Here is a 22,413-nt window from a genome sequence, read left to right as displayed (position 1 = left end):
TCATTAAAGTTTGTACCATATGAGCCTGAAACAATTATCTAATTTGCCATTATCCTAGCTGTTAGGATCGCTTCGAAAGTTACTAAGATCACATGAGTTGCTACATTAAAGATTGTATAGCATTTAAAATAACAATTGAAGTTGGTGACGATCAGTAGGCTACTGCTGGGTAATACCCAGCCCATGTTATAAAAAAAGACAGATGGTTAATGTTTAAGCTCTAACAATATGAAAGACTTGATTTCTCGATGTATAATTTAAAGGCAGTGATATGAGAATGGAAATATTCAAAAGTATTAGACCCTTCTCAAGTTGAGCTGGAAACAAAAAACCCTTACTTTCCCGAAATTCTTCCTTTGTGTAAAATTTCCATCAAAATGAGTTTTAGGTTTTCTTTCACAATTTCCAACCAGTCTGTCCTATAAAGCAAATTCCTTCTTGGCATGATAAATCTTAAATTAGCTTAAAGGTAGTTCAAGTTATTGTGCAAGTTTCAGAGACAGCCAAAGCTAAAATAGCACCATCTATTTTTAATGACAATTTGACCAAATCAGCCAATCCACAGTTGTGTATAGCAAAGGTGTGTGAAAAATCGTGTTATGTGAGGCTATGGTACTCATTAAACTGATGCAGTAAAGGTCATTGGTAAAAAAAAAGACAAGCTTTTCGATTTGTGAAGGCTGCCGCTAAGGTGATTTGTGAAATGGGGGAAGACAGGGCTAGATCATTCTGCTTCTGGGCCCAATGCCCAAACTTATTATAGGCCCCCGAACTTATCGAAATTATGACATTGTCTTATACCAAAGCATACACATCTCTGTACATTTACGTGTGCACATAAATGTTTATGCATACACATTTATGCACCCTGTAATGTTGCGGCGAGCGCTTAGTCAGCAATATAATATGTAATTTTATATTACAAAAACACTCAATAATTAGGGCTGGGGAGGATTTTATGTGCCTTAAAGATCATCAATTTGTAAATTTCTATAAAATAGGGAAGGCGAACATACTGATTCATCTTCCTGTAAATATGTTCTGCGGCTTTTCAGTCATAAACTTTTGAAGCAGTTTGAGGGACTGCTAATGAAGTTAGTAGTTGGTATAGATAGAGATAACATTGAATGTTCCGAAACGTTAATTGATAAAAGAACCAAATTTCCACTTGACATTAGAAATCAGCTGAGTCACTAAATCCGAATCTACTAGGCCAGGGTCATGTTTAACGGTTTCCAGCAGAAATTCGGACTTTCATAAAAACCGTTCCAAACAGCCGTACCTTCTTTTTAAACGTAGTCAGTTGTTCACGCAAAACCCCTTCCATCTCAATCCTGAGAATAAGCCAAAGTAAAGCATCATTTGAGAGAGTTTTGGATCTAAATATGTTTAGACACCAAATTTTTTCACTTCTTCTGTCATTTCGGACTAAATTTGTAGATAATACTTTAAAATTAGAACAAACTAAAGTTCTGGGTAATTCAATATTGGAACAAAAATATAAAGAAAATGAGGATGGAAGAAATAAAGAAGATAGTAATAGCAGGATGCAAAAAATGGTATAAACTAATTCCTTAGAACAAAGGAGGACCGGAAAAATAGGAATTATTTCTTATTTCTATTGTTAGATACTGGAGAAAGAGATGACCGCAGCGTCAGCAAGTCTTCATAATGCCCTAGTTACCAATGAAAACAATATGAGCTGAAAACAATCGTGATTGATGTTTACGTGGTCTGAGAATGGTCTACTCGGGAGTAAGTTATCAGAAGTCAAGCACTAGATTTAAAATAGCATTTTGAATTTTTGCTTAGAAACTTTCAGGGAATGCTGACGAGACAAGGGGAGGGAAGGAAATGGACATTGACTGTGACTTGGAGAAGGTTGCAGATCTGAACCAAAAGACACTATGTGCGTCCTGTTTTCAGAATAGCTTATCTGCAATGTCCCACGAATGCCCCCCTGGATGGAGTTGAAACTGTCAGGCAGTGGTGGAGAAGAAAGGGAAGGGAGGGTACTTCAAATTTTGTGCTGGGGGAGGGGAGGCCTAAATATGTATATTTAACTGAATTCTTGCACTATAAGCACTATGGGACTTAGAATCTATTCACAGTTGCAAGGTAAATCCTGGCTGAATGAAGCTGGCTTATTTTTATATTTTTGTTCTGAGATTTCTATTATATAGCATTAAAAGTGCCAATTAGATGAGGTTTGCCCCCCACTGGAATTCAGCTTATGGGCGCCCATGGATCAGATGGACCTTAAATTGGAGGTGGGTCGCAAGTGGACAAATAAAACTGCAAAATCTCGGGAACAGTTTGAAGACTTAGGAAGAAAAGAATGAAAAAGTTTGTGACAATTTGGAAGTGAAGGAAGGTTTATTTACGAAGAAGAGTTAGAGATAACATTGATTGGATTAAAAAATGATAAGGCCTCAAGTGCTGACAGTGTGGTAAAAGAGTTTTCGAAATATGGTGGCTGGGAAGTTGGAGATAAATTAATGAAGATTACGAGTAGGATATTTGAGAAAAAAAAAGATGTACCTAGCGATTTTAGAAAAACTTTAGTGAAACTGCTTTATAAAAAAGATGACAAGAGTGAGTATGGTAACTATGGAGGCATTAGCTTTGCTTCTGAAGGAAGCAAAATACGTAGCATGACGAAACTTTTCGAACCTAAACATGTTGCAGATAAAGTTTTAAGAGAAGAACAGTGGGATTTTAGGAATTGGAGAGGATGCGTCGACTAAATTTCACTCATAGATTAATAATCGAGAAATGCCTGAATCATCCAACCCCTTTAGTCCTCAGTTTTATAGATTATGAACAGGCGTTTGACATAGCCGATAAAAGAGCTTTAGTGAAGGTCCTATTCTTGTATAGTAGGCCTATACCAGATAAACACATTAAGTGATTAGTGCTATGTACGAGTACAATTTTACTGCGGTTAAAGTAGGAAACGAGGTTAGTAGCTAGTTTGATATTGAATGAGGAGCTAAGCAGGATTGTGTTCTATCCCATTTATATGGACCATTTTGATGGACTTTGTTCTACGGGACAGTGCAAAGGCAATGGGAGGGCAAGAAATCAAATGGGAAGGTAAAACTCTCCTAGACTTAGATTACGCAGATGATTTGAAGGGTCCTAGATAAAAATGTTTTGCAAATTGAATGAAATTTTGAAGTTTTGAGAGTATAGGGTGCAAAAATCGGTTTAGAAACCATAGGCAACGCTATAGCGTTGCCTACAGTAAAGAGCCATATAATAAAGAGCCATTCATTTTTTTTTTCCAGAGGAAGTTCATACAGAAGGGTGGTTGCATTAACTTTGGACGGGGCTCATTCGATTGTAAATTGAAAGTTAAAGTGCCCTTATTAAGAGTTAAAAGTGATCAGAGGGCAACTAGCCACCCCCTTTCCCCCATGCTCTTTTCCCCTAAATACATCCGATAAAAGTTTTGAGATTGTCATTTTGTTCAAAATAGTTTAAAGCTCAAATAACTATGCCTCTAGGGTTGACAATCCCCCAGCCCCCAGGGTAATGGCTGCAAGTTATACAAGTTGCCCATTGCTAATATATTAGTTTTTTTATGGAAAGGGTGGTCGCATAGACTTTAGAAGGAGCTCATTCGAGAGTCGTTTTTAAGAGTCAAAAGTGATCAGAGGGCAGCCCCCCCCCCACACCTTTTTTCCCCAAATACATCCAATCAAAATTTGGAGATATCCATTTTCTTCAGAACAGTCCAAAGGTCAAATAACTATGCATCCAGGGTTGACAGCCCCCCCCCCCCTTAGCCTCCAGTGCAAGTTGCCCATTATTAGTCTATCAGTTTTTAATATAAGGTTTTTCATTAAGAAAAAAGGTTCATTCTACAAAAAAGCTTAGAGTAGTACGGTCAAACTTAAAGGAGATGTTGAGCGGGATGCAAACACAATCAAAACACACTTTGTCCTTGCTGGTTGTGAAAAAAGATGAGGCTCATTCGTATAGTTGAAAACTATACGAATGTCAATTTCGTAAAAACAGCAAAAACACGCAAATTTTATGAAAAATAGAGGAAAAGGGAGCAAATCATGAAGATAGCAAGATTCCAAAATAAGAGTATAATGCGTGAACCCTTTCCCTTGCAGTCTTGCCTGATTCCAAGATTAGGGATTCTCAGCGCATAGAGTTTCAGGCACTAAAAATTTTACACTCCTAATCTTTAGTTTCACTCTTTATGTAATTATTTTAGTCCAAGAACTAAACTAATGTAATATGAATATTCAGTATAACATAATCCACTGAAAATCGAGGACTGAAAATACTCAGATTACAAACTCAACAGATACATTGTGTAACGGAAACATCAAAACAAGTATCTCTAAACAAAGGATATCACTTGGAATAGAAATTGGCAAACAAACGTTTGAAACTTTAAACTTTTCAATAAAGCTTTAGATTATTCTAAGTCTATGTTGGTGCCGACCTGGTTTGGACTGAGTGTTTGCACTGAAATTCGCAAAAAAAAAATGTAATTTTTTTTTTTAATATGGTTCAATGTAGTGAATCAATTTGTTAAAAATTTCAAAATCAGCGCAATAGTGTTGACTAGGTAAGAGCGATTACTTTGGAAGGATTCATGGTAGTGCAACCTAAATTGTTATTTGAATTGCTCAAGGATTTCGAAAAAAATTACTTGGGACAAGTTTGAAGATTTCAAAATAGTGATAATGTGACAAAGTGTCTTCAAAGTCTTCAAAGTGTTCGCTGTTATACGTGGCAAATGCGAGGGGGAACTAACATCCCGCCACTTGATGCTCATATCGGAGTACCACGTGTACCGCACAGTTCTGCCATGCTTGGCGTAGATCCACCATGCTTGGCACAGTTTTCGAAGCACTTGGTCCTCTCTAAAACGCCTGGCACAGTTCCATCACGCTTAACACGCGCCACCTGGTGTATATGATTTCTGAGAAAGATTGACCCCTCGGGCAAACGTATCTTCGTCGGAGTTTTTTCGCATTAAGTCCTGATACAAAGAGCACGGATAAGGTAGTGACGAGTTCTTCTCACCGTTTTAGGTATGGTATGCCAGGGATCACTAGCTGAGTCGAGAAATTTCTGAAGCAATAAAAGGGGAGACTTGCAATATAGCCTACATAAGATACTGATACATTTACGACTCAATTTTTCAAGGGGTCAAAGGGAACTATTTCAGCTTTAGTCTCACAGCAAAAATATATATTCTTCGATATTCTAATATTCTCATATTCTCTTCTAATATTCTTCGAGCGACCTCGAAGAATATTAGGGCAACGAATAATAACACCAGCATCTAATACAAGATGATCTCACTCAAATCAATTTAAAATAAAAAAACATCTGGGATTTTCAGTACAAAATTTACCTATCATGCCCAGGTCAAGCACTGGAAATGCTGATCAATAAAACGAACTTGGCTAATCATAACATTTTTCGATGTGTAATAAGTGTATCGACATCGATTCTTCGGAATAAATAATTTCGTAGATTTATTTATTTTGATGAACCTTATCTGGAAAGTTTTATAGCTTTCACTTGACCTTTGGGATGAAAAAAGCATAACAATTGCCAATATGTAAATTTTACAAATTGCAAAACGTTAGCATTCGTAAGCAAAATATAGCCGGAAGCAAAATAGGTTAGAGAACAAAACGTTGGTATCAGCAGAATATGCATTCTTGTATTCACATACCATTTACTGCATATGTACCGTATTATCAAGTAATACACCAACGAGGTTTATTACTTGAGTAAAAAATTATGTTTGTTTCAGGGACGGGGGGGGGGGAGCAGGCATCATTAATCTGATCCCTCTAAATTTGAGGTGGTGCACACCCACATCGGGCCAATATAAACATAGATGCACTCAGGTCAAACGACTCGGAAGGGGATTAGAGCGTTATTCCCATGGCGGGGGGTGGGGAGGGAGTTTCAGAACAAAAAAAAAACTTACTAGACCCCATTTTCGATATTCCGAGAGAAGTGTCGGTACTTGTCAATTAGCCGGAACCCACGTGATATATTGTATACGCAAAATGCTTAAGAAACTAGTCAAACGGGTTTGGTTTGGTTAATCCTAATGAAATAAAACAAAATATGATGAAAAGTAATAGTTTAGAAACAAATTTGAGCTATATATTTGCACACTAGGGGGTGGGGGTAAAGCATAGCATATATTAAATACGAAATCTAACCTAGGAACCTTTTTTCACCTTAAACCCTCCAAACTTTATGAACAAAAACCCGGTTGACTAATTTTTTAAGCATCTTGCGTATACAATATATCGCGTGGGTTCCGGCTAATTGACAAGTACCGAAGGGTTCTTCTGGCTAATTAAGGATGGGGGAATCCAGCGCGAGCTAATTTTAGGTAATCAAGGGACCTTTTTCACAATATCTATAAAAAAGAATAAGCATATGCTTCACTATAGGTAGACCTTCACCCTCCACAACAAGCTAATCCTTCTAAAAATAAAATCCTTGATACAGATCAATAAAAATTACAGAAACAAGGATGTCAAAATGAAAGCCCCCTCCCCCCACAGGGGAGCCACCTGAGGTCTATTTATGCATGAGAACCACGGTTTTTTAAGATTTTTTTTTGTTCAAAAATCCATAACTTTTAGGGTAGAACCCTATTTTGTCAGTGTTACCACGATGAACCATGGAAAAAAAATAAGGAAAATTAATTAGTCAAACTTAACATTGTTGTTTTTCTGTCAAAATTCAATACAAGCATTATGTTGATATCTAAAGACAGCTACACCTTCGAGGGAAAGTTAGACTTTCTAAAGCTTATTTGGTGCTATACGTTTTTAGCTTTTTTTGTCAATTTTTTACCAATGCTCCTTTTTTTTAATCTGGCACCCGTTACTACCAAACCGCATATGAAGGTCTTTTTAATGCATTGAATTCCCAATTGTTCCTATTTTTTACAATATATATGGCCGTATAAGTTTCCACTTAACCAATCGAAAAGATCAAATTTCATTTTTAGTGTACTTGGTACTTTAGAGAGCTTTGGTTAGGAATCCAGAATAATTTCAGCAGAGTCGATTTTCAAACAGTTATGGATCCGGTATTCCCAGCCGAATACGAAAATATCAATAAAAAAAACGACAAGAGGGGATGATATATGCACTTGAGCAACCCCCACGATTTACAACATAATTTTCTATATTTTTTTAAGGGTCCCATTTATTTTACGATTTTTTTTTTCAATCCAAGCCTCCCCTTCACCCCAATAGAATGCCTGGGCCACTAAGGATTAATTCTTGCGTACATGCCTGCACCATGCCCTTTATTCAACATATTTTTTCAGACACAATTGTGTAGCCTACTCTGCTCCTTCCGTCTACCTGAGCAGTTGTGTTTTCTTAAATTCGTAGGTATTTTTGCTTTAAATCCACAAAAACAGTCCCTGGAGCAGAAAATAACATGGCTTTCAATCAAGTTAATTTCCTAAACTAGCAAAATATTTTTTTTCCAAAACTCGCTTAGAAGTACATAAATAGCCTCTAAAAAGAACATAAATTCCTCTTTTTAGCGGAACAAATTAAGAAAGTGAAAAGCAGCTCTATAGTCAACAATACAGTAAAATTGGAAAACAACCCTCAGCGAAAAAATAGTAATATAATAGAACAAATTATAGACTCTTCTCTTTCTACCAATGCGTATTATAGACTTTTTATTTTTGCTTTAGTATTTATTAGTATACGTAAGCTTATTTTTCTTTTGTATATGTTAAAGATACCACTATTGTTGTGTTACACAAGGAGGGAGGATATGGGCAATACCCCCAACCCTCCTCTCAGAAAATTCAAAAGTTTTGAATGAAAATGTACGCGTTCGTATTTAAAAACTTCTGAGCTACCCTACCCCTAATTGTCGGACCTGAGCGCACGAATAAATCACGTGACTTATGCGTGATCGAAGATGCAAGCTTGCAAACTGATTGTTTTTATTTGCTTGAGCATTATGAAAAATTACCAATTAATGATTTGGTCCATAAAACATATGGCTGACCCTACTTAAACCGAAAATAAATAATTATCTATATGAGGGAGGCTGTCTCTTCCTTAACCATCGCTTATTACGCTGAGGTTTGACTTTTTTCTCCAATTATTTAAGAATGAATGCTTAAAAAATTCCCCAGAAAATCCCCCCTCCAAGGAAAGTTCCCCCAAAAAAGTTCAGTATATTTCTCAGTTACAAATACTATATGTAAACAATGGGCAGATTGCATAACTTATAGCCTTTCTCCTCCCCCCCCCTGTAAAATTTTGCTAGGGAAATTCCTTCGGAAAATTCTCCTCGCGGGAAATCTACCTCCTCAGAAAATTCCCCCATAATAATTTCGTACTGAACCAAATAACTATTTCATAATCCTAATCGGATGTGATTGGGGAAAAAAGGGGAAAATGTCATCTGGGCGTGGGAGGCTAACTAGGTACCCTCCGACCTTTCAGGTCAATTAAAAGGGACACAAGAACATAAGAACTTTAAATTCCGTTTAAATGAGCCTTCTTCGGATCTTCCAGGACCAGTAGTTACATGTGATCACCCCTGAAAAAAAAACACATGCGTGGTCTTTCTTCAGGCAAAAAGACAAAATCCCACATTTTGGTAGATAGGAGGTTGAAACATCTACAATAAGGTTATCCGATATATTGAATGTGATGGTGTGATTTTAATTAGGATCACATGACTTTTTGGGGTTGTTCCCACCTCCCCTTTCCTATAACTAAGCAAATTTTTCTCAGGCTCGTAGCTTTTGATGGGTAGCATTACACTTAATGAATTTTACATGTTTGGAATCAGTATAAGAATCCAATTCTTTTGATGTACTAATTTTTATCAAAACTCCTTTTTTTAGAATTTCGGTCACTATCGGGCCGAATCACTCCTTACTTACAGTTTGATATTTATAACAGTTCGAACTATTTGATATTTATCGTATTATAAAAGTTTAATTATCATTGCAGCGAATGTAAAATGCAATATTCTTTATTTTGCGCAGAAGAATTGAAAACTAAATTCAAAGTAGGGATTTTTTTTCATCCCCTAGAGCCATGGGGCAATAAAGATAGCTCCATAAACATTGGAGGAAAGGGTCAACATCATGGACGTAGAGTAGAACTGCGTCGAAATGAACACAGGTTTAAAGGCGGGGCAGAGGAATTGTTGGGATAGATATAGGTGTACACTTAAAAAAAAAACTAGTGTACAAGCGTATGCTCAGACCCTCTAGACATAGGATTGTCACGGAGCCATATTACTGAGCCAATATAATCAATTAGAGTAAAATGAAATAATCAATAAGTAGTTAATTTAAAAATAAGTATATAATTAAGTAAGTAAGTAAGTAAACTAAGTGAATAAATAATTCACAAGTAATAAGCTAAGTAAAAAAATTAATAAAGTAAAATAATTAATTGGATTAAAATAGAATTATAGCAGTAAACAAAGGCATTGATAAGTAACGGATTAAATAGCTAGGTTGCACCACGTTACCAGACAAAGATGTATCCATGTTTCTTCCATCATCTGTTTTGTGTACTGTTATAACAGGGCCTCTTTCTACGCGTTCAGTAAAGAAATGACTTTGTGGATGCAGCGTTGCCGGTTGCTTTAAATCCATAGTCATAAAAATGTTGTAAAAAAGGCACTAAAAAAGCACTTATACGTTCGATACGTAACTGGCACTAAATTTCACTCTAATTTCAATTTTCTTATTTTAATCGCACTCTGTTGCACTGCATCTCACGACAAAGATAGGAGAAATATCCTTTTCAATGAAGTACACCAGTAGCGTAAAATGCTATTCAATAATTATTTATTCCTGTAAAATAAGAAGTATAAATAAATTCAGCCGTACACGTAAAAATGGCTAAACACGAGTGAAAGATACAAAACTGGTGCAATGAAGTTCTTTGAAAGTAGGCTTAAGAAAGTAATCTGTAAATTGTAACAAGATTAGGATCCCCTGTTCTGTCAATCCCGACAAAAAACTTCAGTGCCCCTGACGAATCATTGCCACATAAAATGCCATACTGCCACAAATAACACACTTTTAGGAATGCATTTATTTAGAGTAATTCTGCTAAAAATTCATGATTTACAGACCTGAAATTATAGTTTTTCTTTTCATTAGCACCTAAAGAGACAGGTACGTTTGTAGTTGTATTATCTGAACTCAGTTTTTTGTTTAAAACAAACATTTTTTCAGTGTTTTTTATGAACGATGCACATAAGAAAGAAGTGACCCACAGATAAATTGAAAAATGTCTGAGACTCCAAATTTGTAAGATAATATCCTATAAAATAACATTTTGATTAAAAGATAGTGTTTTCGCTCACTATCTTGAAACAGAGGCTCTTAAATCGAAACATGTTAGTGAAATGCGTATTCTAGACTTCTGGTAGATGGCGCTCTATATAGTTTATAGTTTTACACTTCATGTATATAGTCGGTAGGGACCGAATCAAGGACACTGCTTGGAAATTTTTCTAGTGGAGGATGAAGGGAAAATTTTCCAACGAATAGGTGTGATTGCAATAAATTAAAGCCCTTTTGCTGTGTTAATAGGTAGCTATATTTTCATTGCAATGAAAACGACTTTGTTTTAAATGCACCAAAGGACAGCGAGAAGGGGGTAGTACAAAGATGCCTATGCATCCAAGTTAAATTTGATTATATTTATTTTTTTAAAGGGCCTGTAATTACTGCCCCACCCTTGCAGTACCCGTGGTCTGGATAATTATATTATTTTACGTATATTATATGCTCCCCAGCTTCCTAATTCTAGAATATTACAATTCTAGGAAAAATGTGTCAACAATTTTGGATTATCTTATCCAAATATTTAAAACATTCAAACATTTAACCGGGTCTTGGTTGCGATTTAACTCTGCTTTTTGGATGCAGCAATCCAGTTGTAGAATAAACTTTCAGCTTATTCGAGGTGGCAAAGATAAAATAAAACATTTTTACTTATAATCAAACTGATTATATCGCAAGATAAATTCTTTGATCCAGTTGTAGAATAAACTTTCAGCTTATTCGAGGTGGCAAAGATAAAATAAAACATTTTTACTTATAATCAAACTGATTATATCGCAAGATAAATTCTTTGGCTGTTCATGAGATAGTAAAAACGCAAAATACTAAAATTCCTCCAAAACGAATCTCAGCACTTTTCATGGAACTTCCGTCCTTCATCTGAACGTCCGTACTTGAACCTCTGTCGTTCGAGTCTCTTTTTGTCATGCTCATCAAAATCAATATCACAAGATAAATCCTTTGGCTCTTCATGAAATAGTAAAAAGACAAAATACTTAGATTTCTTGAAAATGCCTCCCAGCACTTTTCACGAAACTTCCATCGTTCGTCCGAAATAGAACGCCCGTCGTTCGAGTCTCTCTTTTTTTACTCACCAAAATCAACCTTTGTCGTTCGAGTCTCTTTTTGTCATGATCATCAAAATCAATATCACAAGATAAATCCTTTGGCTCTTCATGAAATAGTAAAAAGACAAAATACTTAAATTTCTTCAAAATGCCTCCCAGGACTTTTCACGAAACTTCCATCGTTCGTCCGAAATCGAACTCCCGTCGTTCGAGTCTCTCTTTTTTTACTCACCAAAATCAACCTTTGTCGTTCGAGTCTCTTTTTGTAATTCTCATCAAAATCAATATCACAAGATAAATCCTTTGGCTCTTCATGAAATAGTAAAAAGACAAAATACTTAGATTTCTTGAAAATGCCTCCCAGCACTTTTCACGAAACTTCCATCGTTCGTCCGAAATCGAACGCCCGTCGTTCGAGTCTCTCTTTTTTTACTCACCAAAATCAACCTTTGTCGTTCGAGTCTTATTTTGTCATGCTCATCAAAATCAATATCACAAGATAAATCCTTTGGCTCTTCATGAAATAGTAAAAAGACAAAATACTTAAATTTCTTCAAAATGCCTCCCAGCACTTTTCACGAAACTTCCATCGTTCGTCCAAAATCGAACGCCCGTCGTTCGAGTCTCTCTTTTTTTGCTCACCAAAACCAAATAACCACTTAAAAATAACGTAGAAAAAGAACAAAGAGACTGTCCTACTTTACCTATTTGCGTCTAAAAAAGGAAAAACAGAAACCTAGAAAAATGCAGAGAAAGGAAAAACACCCAGGTCCAAACTGGGAACTCAGTCTTATCACTACATAATATTTAACGCAAAAACTTCATTGAAGGACATAAAAGAAACGTCAAAGATACAATGTAGAAACAAAACCGACCGTAATTATAAGAGGACGAACGAAAATTTTACAAGGGGTTGCACATTGCTTGTCGTAGATGTACACAAATTTATGCCTCCCCCCTTCAACCCTACCTCCGTTAAACGTAAAAATGACAAAGTGCGTAACCCCTTGCTTTTGTAAGCTCTGGTATAAAAACAGGATAGCAATAATTGTTGCCCAATAGTTTTATTTTGATTAGTTCTATTGATTCAAAGCAACACAAGTGGCATTAATTTTTATTAGTTTCAGAAACGCCATTGAAAGTTTATTAGCGTTTGTTTTCATTTTATTCCTTAGCAATACCATAATTTTCAATGTCAATCATAGAAAACGAGTTTCAAGATGATGGTTGTACGAACCTAAGCAAGAGTAAACATTGATTCACAGAGGTTCAACCCCTCGGGGGAGGGGATTGGAAAAATTCCTCCACGGGTAGAGGAGAGACCAGATAATTCAAAAACTACATTTAAGCTCAAAATTTGTCGTTTTTATTCATGAGGTCTATTGAGGACCATATGTGTGCACAGGTTGACTCTAAGGAAGAACGGTACTTACGTGATATCCCTACCGCACTCAAGAAGTTTGATCTGTTTAAAACCGTTTTTTTTTTCTATATGAACTCTCAGATAATCAGCTTAGCCAGAGTGAGATAAACTACTACCTAGGTACATTTTAATTAAATATTTAATATATAGAGTTAGCTAGGTTAGGTATTAGGTTAGGTAGGAAATGTATTTTAAGGCGGGGCTTAGTAGGGAGGAATTAAAGTGGGTAACATCGGTAAGCGGAAATTTTGTAGCATTTGGAAACAGGAGAAAATATTTGGGGAAGATTAGGTTGAAGGCTGATCCCTATTTTTGTCCGATGTGTGGATGAAAATGATGATTTAATTCATTTTTTATGTTTATGTAAGGAGTAAAGAGGTTTGAGAGAGGACATTTTCCGGGGTGGTTTGAAAGGGAGGAATGGGTGGGTAATATATTAAGAGAGAAATTTTTTGGGGATAAAGGATTTGGGAAGGTTTACTGGACATTGAGCATAGAGATCATTTTCTTTAGATTTAGTTTTATTTTATTTTTGTTTTGTTTATATCAGGGGTGTTTTCATTTATTATTTTTGAAGTGTAATGTGTATTAACCATGGCCCAGTAAGGGCTTTTAGTGTTAATAAATCATATCATATCAAATCATATAATGCGTTATGGACAGCCTGCTTTCCATATTTCTCTGATGTAGTTTCCATAATATTGTTACTAAAGTATTATATTTTCATCACATTTAGGTCTATTTCATTATAATTAAGCTAACTTCACTTCTTGACTGTGGTCGGGATAACACGCAAGTACCGGAAGAAGTATATAATCTTACTTGGAGCCAGAAGGTACCTCAAAAGGTGCGCTTTAACCTTCCAGTTTTTTCAATTGGTTTTCCACACCAACCTGGAAGGTGCCCCACAACCACTGTGTGTAGATATGAGAAGATTCTATTAGTACCACAAGAATTCTTAGTTCTTCGCATATATTTAAGAGCGATGAGGGAAATATAGTCCTTGAAGATATCCCTATCGATAATCCCTAGCTCTCGCTAGATTAGAAGAAGGTTGACAATGTAAAATGTTTATTTGCACTTCTCTCAACCCTTGTTTTCTTTTTTTCCGACAAAATTCCCTTAATGTAGGTCTTATTTATTTCAGAGACCTACGCAGCAACTTTTCTTTAGAAGCTTTATTTAAAATATCAAAGGTCTAAAGTTTAGATTTTTGCTTAGGATGAAATAATAGATGAGAATGCAGATTCATTCTCCGATTTATTTAGCAAAAGAACATTAGCATACATTTTCCCCTTTGACTCTTGTTTTTTTTTAAGAAGAAATCTATTGCAATAAGCAGGGCAATAGATAAGGGAGCTGTAGGCGGTGTGAAGGGACTCCCCAGGGCACACATCTCGAAGGGACGAGCTACCATTTTGTTTTTTATCCGTAATTTATGTTGGAGTTCTTTTTTTTAGTTTGTAATTGAAATATTTTTCATTCTAGATTTTTACATAATTTCATTCTTCCACTAGATAGAAAACTGAAAACTAAAAGATATTTATCAAAGTTTGAGCAGCTTTAAGATATAGTATATAGCCCAAAAATATAGCAACCAGAAAGGACGCACGACGAAATCTGTTCGTGGGCTCAGTGTAAGCCAAATGATGAAATTCCGAGATGACCATCCAACTTTCTAGAAGAAACTTTTTTGATTTTCATATTGAAATTTTCCTATCCGACAGCAACAACTCAAAAATTTCATCATCTTCCTTTTAAGACTAATTTTGTAGCTCGAAAACAATGTGTGATTCGACCCATTGCTGGGTTTTGATTTTGTGCAGCAGCCCTATCCACTAATTCTATTCCCATTTTATTGCAAGTGATTCAAAAATGAACCATGCCTTTTCACAACAGAAATACCGTTTCTTGACCCTGCTCTTCCTTTTTTTGTTCATTTTTCCACCTTTTTATGCCTTTATAAACAGAGAAAAGCCGGTCCCAAACCACATAGTTCATAAACCTTGACTTAACCACTTTTTTTCACTAAGCCACTGGCAATATAGCGAAAGTTGTTCTTTCACTATGCAACGAAATCCACATTATTTGGGTCAGTAACCGAAGTTAGCTTTTAAGAGATAAATAACTAAATGATAAAACCCTTGAAATTAATTGACATAATATGGCGTTTATGGGAAATACAGACCTATAATAGAAACCTTTTTTGGCCAACACCCTGAATATGGTTTCCGAATCTGAGATTTTGTACTATTTTAGTGGTTAGCCCCTTAAGAAGGGAACACAAGAAAATTCTGAAAAATACTTTTAAAAATTATAAAATACTTATGTCATTCCTAAAAGCGTTCATATTATCCCTATGAATAGTCAATTCCGTCAGTTCATATCAGCCTCGTCAATTCCGTTTCTAAAATAAGCCTGGATGTCAACAAGTTCCCTTAATGATTTAGTAACGCAACATACCTCTCGAAAGTGCATTTCCTTTCAAATTCTTTAATATCATCTGCCATAGCTACACAGTTCGAGTTGCCACCCGAAACTTTGAAAATCTTACACCCTACTTCTATGGGAATGCGTTGTTTATGCTATGTCATATTACCCTGGATGATCTATACACACATCAGGAACACTCAAATTATAAGGGAAACCCGGAAATTTTGATGGTCTTAGTACTGATGGCCGTCGGCATCACCTACATGCCTGATTTACAGTCCAATTTCTGTTCATTTAAACCGTTTCTTTGTTGAAAAATGTAGGAAATCAAACGAAGAAAATAACAATCGCAGATGATCCGAGTGTCTTTGAAGTTATACCTCTAGAATACCTTGTAGGATAGAATACCTGGGCAAGTTCATAGGAAACCGTAAGTAATAAGTCCAATTTTTTCATTCATTTGATCTTTCTTTGTTGAAGAAAATTCCTCAAAATTAACAGAATGAAATAACTATAGTAAATCACCCAAACGTATCGCATCTATATCTATCAGAATATATCACTTGCCCATTCTGACAAATGGATCATCAGAATTCATTCCTCCCATATTCAAATTTCCTTGCCTTTATAAGTTAACTAGCACCAAAGCCTGACGGATGACAGACGTAAAAAAAAAGTTAACTAAAACCTGGCGTATACACAGAATCAGAGAAAAATTATTTTACCCCCCTCCCAACACAAAAACTCAGACTCTCCTTGCCCCATCTTCCAAAATAAAAAAAAAATTATCAAAATGTCAACTCGGTCCTCCAGCCTAGGAACACAATAGGGTAGAATTATCAAAAAAAATAACTTTGGACATACTCATTTAAAAAAAGAAAAGCCCCGCTCTCCTTTTGAATCGATTTTTTATTTTTTATTCATCTGCACGCGTAAAATAACCAAACATTAAAATTTACTCCAGAAATTTACTCAACAAAGGACGTACTATACATATTTTTACATTTTACCGATGGAAAAAAAACGTCGAATGTGGGGCTCGATTAGTTGATTTTATATCATATCGTGTCTTTATATATAAGAATAAACGGATTTTCTTTCAGAAGTTGGTACAGGACTTTGACGATGTGTCTATTCCAAGCAATGATGAGTACTACTACTACGACCACTAACAACCCATTAAAGCATCAAGCCGTCTTATGCCAATGCAGCTGCACCTGCTTCTACTCCAGCCAAATTTATCCAAAGCTACAGTCTTTGTCCTCTCCCATGAAGCTTCAATTTTCTTTTAATCATTCATTATGACTTCTTTCTACATATCCGAGGACGACCTGCTTTTTGTTTGCCCAAGACGAATGGGCAATAAGCACAATCTTTGTGCCAGGATGGATGACCAATTCGTAAAACGTGGTCTAACCATCTTAAACATTCTTTTATTATAGCCCTATAAAGTGGGATTAGAACCACCTTTCTTTTTACAGTTTATCGTTTGATAATCGGTCAGTCAAGCGAGCATCTAGAATGACCCTTAGATAATTCCTCTGGAAAACATTCAACATATCTTTCTCGGCCTTTTCAAGGGCCCATGTTTCTGAACAATGCTTTACCACTGTCTTTACTGTGGCTTCCAGTATTCGAATCTTAGTTCAAAGACTTATCTTCCTGTTCTTCCAAATTTTTTCACCGTCAGAAAAACATCCTGCGCCTTGGGTATTCTACTTTTTGACATCCTCGCTACATCTACCATCTTTCCCAATACTGTAATGCTAACCAGAGTATAGCTAAAGACAATAGGAAAAACTGATCAAGTGAATCTGAGGTTTTGGTGGAATATCAATGAAAAAGTGGTTTTAGAGACAGTGCAGCGTTGCCTGCCAGAATAAAACAAAGAAAGAAAAAAAAGTAACAACTTCGCTAAGAACTGCGATCCCCGATGGAGAATTCAAAAACAAAAAGGCCTATAACAAAATTCTTACGGCAGGCAGCCTTTCCACCTGTGTAAAGTAAAATAAGCTAAAAAGTATGGATAGTTTAAGGATTTTGTAAGGTAATGTCAAATGACGTTAGTTGTTTTCTCATAGATCAACTCAACTTTCAACTCTTATCAGTCTCGAGGTACAGCTGGTATACAAACAATGAAAATATTCTAAATGCTATTTAAGAATCCTTCCATATAGAAAGAACAACGCTTCGAAACTTGCCGCCATTTTCCTGAGGCTGCTCGGGTTACAGTAACTTTGGAGATTATCTTTTAATATTTCGATCTTTCTGAGAAAAGTGGCAACCTTGAAATTTTGACGTGGTGCCGTTTTTGATCGTAATAGACCCCGAAGCAGGAAATTGGCACAAGAGGATTCCTAGCTGCCATCTGATAGCATTCTGCTCTTACAATGTACACTAGAAATTCAATTTCCTTTCGAATGAAGTCCCTTCCAAAATTATTCGATGACTAGATAGATACTATCACTTCTGGAAAAAATGCAATATTCCGTTTTATGCGTTCAAAGATTTCCAACCACTTTTATAGGGTTCTTGAATATGCTACAGTCATTCTCTACTTACAAGGTTGACGACCACTCTACTTACTCTTTCGTGACCTTGATGACCTTGACCTTGAAGAGAGGAACTAAGTGCCTATCTTAATCTCTTGTGGTTTTGAAAATATACAAGTCCGAGTTCGAAAAGAACTAAGACAATGCGTAATAAAATACAAAACACAGTTAAAATAAATTTTAAACATTATTTGCCATTATTATTGACTATGTTTTATTGCACCATTTCTATCTCTTATTCATAGATCTATTTAATCTTTCTTTGCCCAGTTCAGATTGCTTATAACTTGTCCTTAATGACAAAAGAATTTTAACTTATTTACAAAAAATGTCAGAACATTGGGGGGAGGGATTGGCGGGGGACGGGGTTATCAATATACTGAGTAATGGAGAAGACATATTCTTACATGATATAATATGATGTGAATGCCCTGCCATACAAATTTTTACGAAATCAACAAGTACGGCGCATCAATTCATTATTTCGAAAGTTTCTCTCTTGGAAAGGGAGGCAAGTCCATAGGGCTGAGCCTTTTTAAAATAATTAAATACAAAAATTCAAAATTTATTCACCTCGGAAAGAAAATCCTCTTTCTCTTTGTCTTCATGACATTATTTATATATAGCAATTATCTGTTCGTCTGCAAATCGGATTTCTACATTTGCAGGCATAGGTCCAACTCTTAAGGGGACCTGTAGAATTCTGTTTAAGGGAGGGGAAAAATTCAACGCATCAAACAAGGAGGCTTTTTTCTTTAATAGATCTATTTGTCGTTTTTAAAAGTGTCCCTGGAAAAAAAAATAATAATGTAAAAACATCCAAAAATGTAATTGTTTTTTAGTTAAAACAATTTTCGTCAAAAGGAGTTGGCGTTTATTATACATTCATCCGAAGCTGAAAAAACATAACACGTTCAAAATTTAGGTCAGTAACCGAATCCTGCATGACTGCATTGCTAACCATAATCATTTCGCAAAAGCAAACATTCTAATTTGGGTAAGATTGTCTACTTTTGGTAATAGGAAGTGACATATTGCTCAGATAGCCAAAATTATTCATAGAGAAGTTACATGGACTACGCTGGGACGAGGGACCAAAAGGGAGAACCCCTGCCCTCATTTAAAAATGTTGTCCCACAATTAGATTTCACTTTTTTTTTTACAAAGACAACAAGGGAGACAAAATGAGGGATGTTAATTAGTGGCACCAATTGGGAGGGGAGAAGGTATTTGCCCTCTAGATTTTGGATTTCTAAGAACTATCATTGAAAAACATTTCTTTGGTATTTTCGACGAAAAAATCGAAAAAACACCAAAATCCTTAAATATTGAAATTTACATTTGCCCATCCTCCTTACATTTTTGAAAATTGGTGCCGCTGTAGCTAATAGAAATGGCCACCCAACCCCAATATCAAGCTACAAGGTACTATCAAGCCATAATTTGTGTGAACAAAATGATATCCAGACTAATAGTCCCCAACATTTAGTAGGTACAGTCCTTTTCTCATAATGAATGAATGAACGAATTTTATTAATAACCCGTCTTACAATAAACAGAAAAAGAAGGAGCACAAACAAGAAAAAAAAGAAAAAGCAAAACTGACAAGAAAAACAAATACAAACAGAAGAACTAAATAATAGCATAACTATAATGTTCTTAATTAAATGAGCAGTGACTGTCTTAATAGAAAAAGTATTTTTTTCGAAACAGGCTCCTAAGAAAAAGTCAATTACAGTTTTTGGCAAGGTGCATGAGCAGCCAGCTTTCGTTGTCACGGGTTCAGATAAGGCACCAGGTGCCAGAACTCATCATTTTGAATGTTCGTGAGATCCCAATATCAATTGATAGGTCACGTGTCTATTTAATTTTCACCCTACTTTACTTATCAAAAAGTGGTGTGGAGCATAATTTAGAAAAAGAAACATCCATAGTCGTTGGAGGTAATCACACCCGCTTTGGAAATCATGAAATAAGACCGTCAATATTGAAAAGACAAGAAATGGAAAGAGCCGTTAAATTAACGGCCACACTATAACCCGCGGATTAATAAAGAGTGTTTTTTTTAGATCTTAGAGCGAATCGATTAATTTGTGTCTTTCGTGCAGCCATGGAACTACGCATTCAGTAAAATAAAAACACAAAATTAACTCAATTGAACGTTGGCAAAGGTTGGAACAAGATAGGCATCTTCACTCCAATATACTACTGTCTAAAAACATTAATTTTTAGATGGACATAAGTCAAAGCATACGACAGGCCTAGAAATTATTTGGCTAGCAGAATATGTCAAAGTTGTTACACTACAAATCGGATGGATCCCAAATTAATCCTCCTAGTATTGGAAACTTCCTTTTTGAAGCCCTTAAATGACAACGCCTGACTTCAGTGCCTCTTACAGTTAACAGGATTAATAAATGCAGAAAAACTAGAGCCTTTGGCCCTATTCTGGAGCTTATTACGCATGAAAGACTCTTGCTGTTCTGTATTAACTTGTTTTCTAAACTTTTCAGCATCTATGTAATATCAGACCCCGCTATACCATCTCGTTTTCCAATGAGATAATAGATGGCAGTGATTTTCCGTTGCCAAAATCTATTCGAGTTTCTTGGCTTAATATTTGTGAATGGTACAAAAAACTAACGAATTTGTCAGTACAGTACCCTTACAGCACCGTCATATTGTCTCGAGTATACATAGGTTTCGAATAAGTCAGTAGGGACCAGATGCAGTCTCTGAATAGACAAAAAGTCTCATGAAATAGCTTTTCCAGTTAAAAAATAAAACTCACTTGAAAAATATTCAAATAAAATAGCGTTGCCCTAAAAAATGGCTCATTCTTCTCTCTTTCAAATTATTTGCTCTCCTTAATTTCTTTTCATGCACTATGTTCAGAATTCCTAGTCCCTGAAAGGCACTATCCAATCTGGCGAGAGTTCATGGGGTCCATCTCTCCATTCTGGAGAGATGGACCTTGTTTATCTGTGCGTCAATTCTAGTAATCTTGTCTACTTGAGAGCAACTATCATGAGAATACATTTATATCTTTTCTTATAAAGGCTCAGGAAATAATACTAGTTTACATTACCGCGAATTTACCTTGGGCAAGTGGAGTCGGTAGAGGGCAATGAAAACCCTAATCTCTGGAATTTTACGAGCCTGCTTAAGCAAATAGTCCCCCCCCCTTACGATGAAATAAATAAAAGATGAATAACCGAAATAAATTATTGTTATAAATGTTAGCTACAATTTAACCAATTTTTTCGGTAGAGGTTCTCGTTAAGAGGTTAATTTAGGAATAAAATTCTATTCCGAAATGTGGCTCAAAAACCTTGAGCAGTGAGTCACTAACGTATACTTAACATTTTTTTTTCTGATGTCAAATAATTTCGAATTTCAACCAAGAAGATAATACAAAATGTGACTTAAGATGGAAGCACTGTTTCACGACTAGATTATGATTTTCTGCATCAAACGGAGTCTTTCTAAGACTGAAATCTGACACTCGCAATAAAATATTTCTTAAAAAAAAGTGAAAAACAAAGACTTTGTATTTAGCCCAGCAGCTCAGGTATATACAACGCATTAGACAAACTAGAAACAATAGCAATATATTTAATTGTTTCAGAAAAAGATAAGATGGGTCACTGTGTAGCCAGGAGGTTAAGTGTTAGCCCCTCATTTCAATTTTTTATTTAGTTTGTCTTAGTGGTATAGCAGTTTTGGCTGAGCCCGCTAAGGTACACAAGTAGAAATGTATTGGGAGAGGGTTCATGGGAAAAGCAAAGAACTTCGATCAACTATTGGGACGTCATGGGACGAACCTAAAAACCCGTTCTGTGTATGTGCTTGGATAAGATGCCGAATATAGGCTATCCCTTTTCATAACAGCAAGGGAAAAAGAAAAACGCCCAAGCAATATATTATAAGCGAGGTCCCACAAATTACCCTCCACAATAATAATTACTATTCAAAAAAGTTCATACCAAAATGGCAAAGACAATTCAACAACTGAATTAAGAAGTACGAAGACCGTCAGTTCTAATGTAATAATGTATGATTATCAGTAAATAAGAGTTCCATTTTTGCTTCAAACAGAAAGATATTCCCTTTAATCACACAAATAACGGGCCGAAACCACCTATGAACAAGATTGAGGACTAAGCCAATTTGGGGCCACTTAAATGAAACAGACCTAGAAATAGTAACGCTAGAATAGTTCTCCTATTAATCAACAAACGGCAGGCTATTTTGGCAGGAGTTTACTTTACTCATTAGCTCCTTGGCAAACAAAAACACATCTAGAAAATGAGACAGGAATGAGGTCAAGTTTAATAAAAGTACAGGTACAGCACAGTATCTAAGGCACTTTAGTTAACTAAAATGAATTCATTCCAATGAGTTATTTTCACGACATACTTCGAACATACCGTCAAGGTGGTATATTAAACGGTACAATAAACTCACATTTTCCTTCTTATCACTGCATTCTTACTTTTAAATGGTTTCGATCATTATTAGCTGTTACGGATATATCTATTTATAAAGCAGGTTAAACGAGAAATATTGAATACC

At 35.7% G+C, this 22,413-nt stretch overlaps 1 protein-coding gene across 8 annotated transcripts in view; it reads right to left on the bottom strand.

Annotated features, from left to right (window-relative positions):
- Nucleotides 1-22,413, bottom strand: part of EcR (Ecdysone receptor) — a 257,170-nt gene that overhangs the window by 72,747 nt on the left and 162,010 nt on the right. For all 8 annotated transcript variants that reach the window (XM_089090631.1, XM_089090630.1, XM_089090636.1 and 5 more), the window contains one exon: nt 9,535-9,862. In XM_089090631.1, coding sequence (XP_088946757.1) covers nt 9,535-9,667 — 133 coding nt within the window. In that variant the 5' untranslated portion in view covers nt 9,668-9,862. The remainder of the gene's footprint in view (nt 1-9,534; nt 9,863-22,413) is intronic.

The sequence above is a fragment of the Artemia sp. Qi Xiang Cuo genome, chromosome 6 (assembly GCF_049724085.1).
Source record: "Artemia sp. Qi Xiang Cuo chromosome 6, ASM4972408v1, whole genome shotgun sequence".
In the NCBI taxonomy this organism is placed as follows: domain Eukaryota; kingdom Metazoa; phylum Arthropoda; class Branchiopoda; order Anostraca; family Artemiidae; genus Artemia; species Artemia sp. Qi Xiang Cuo.
The sequence above is the reverse complement of the archived record's forward strand: the minus strand, read 5'-3'. Positions and strand labels throughout refer to the sequence as shown.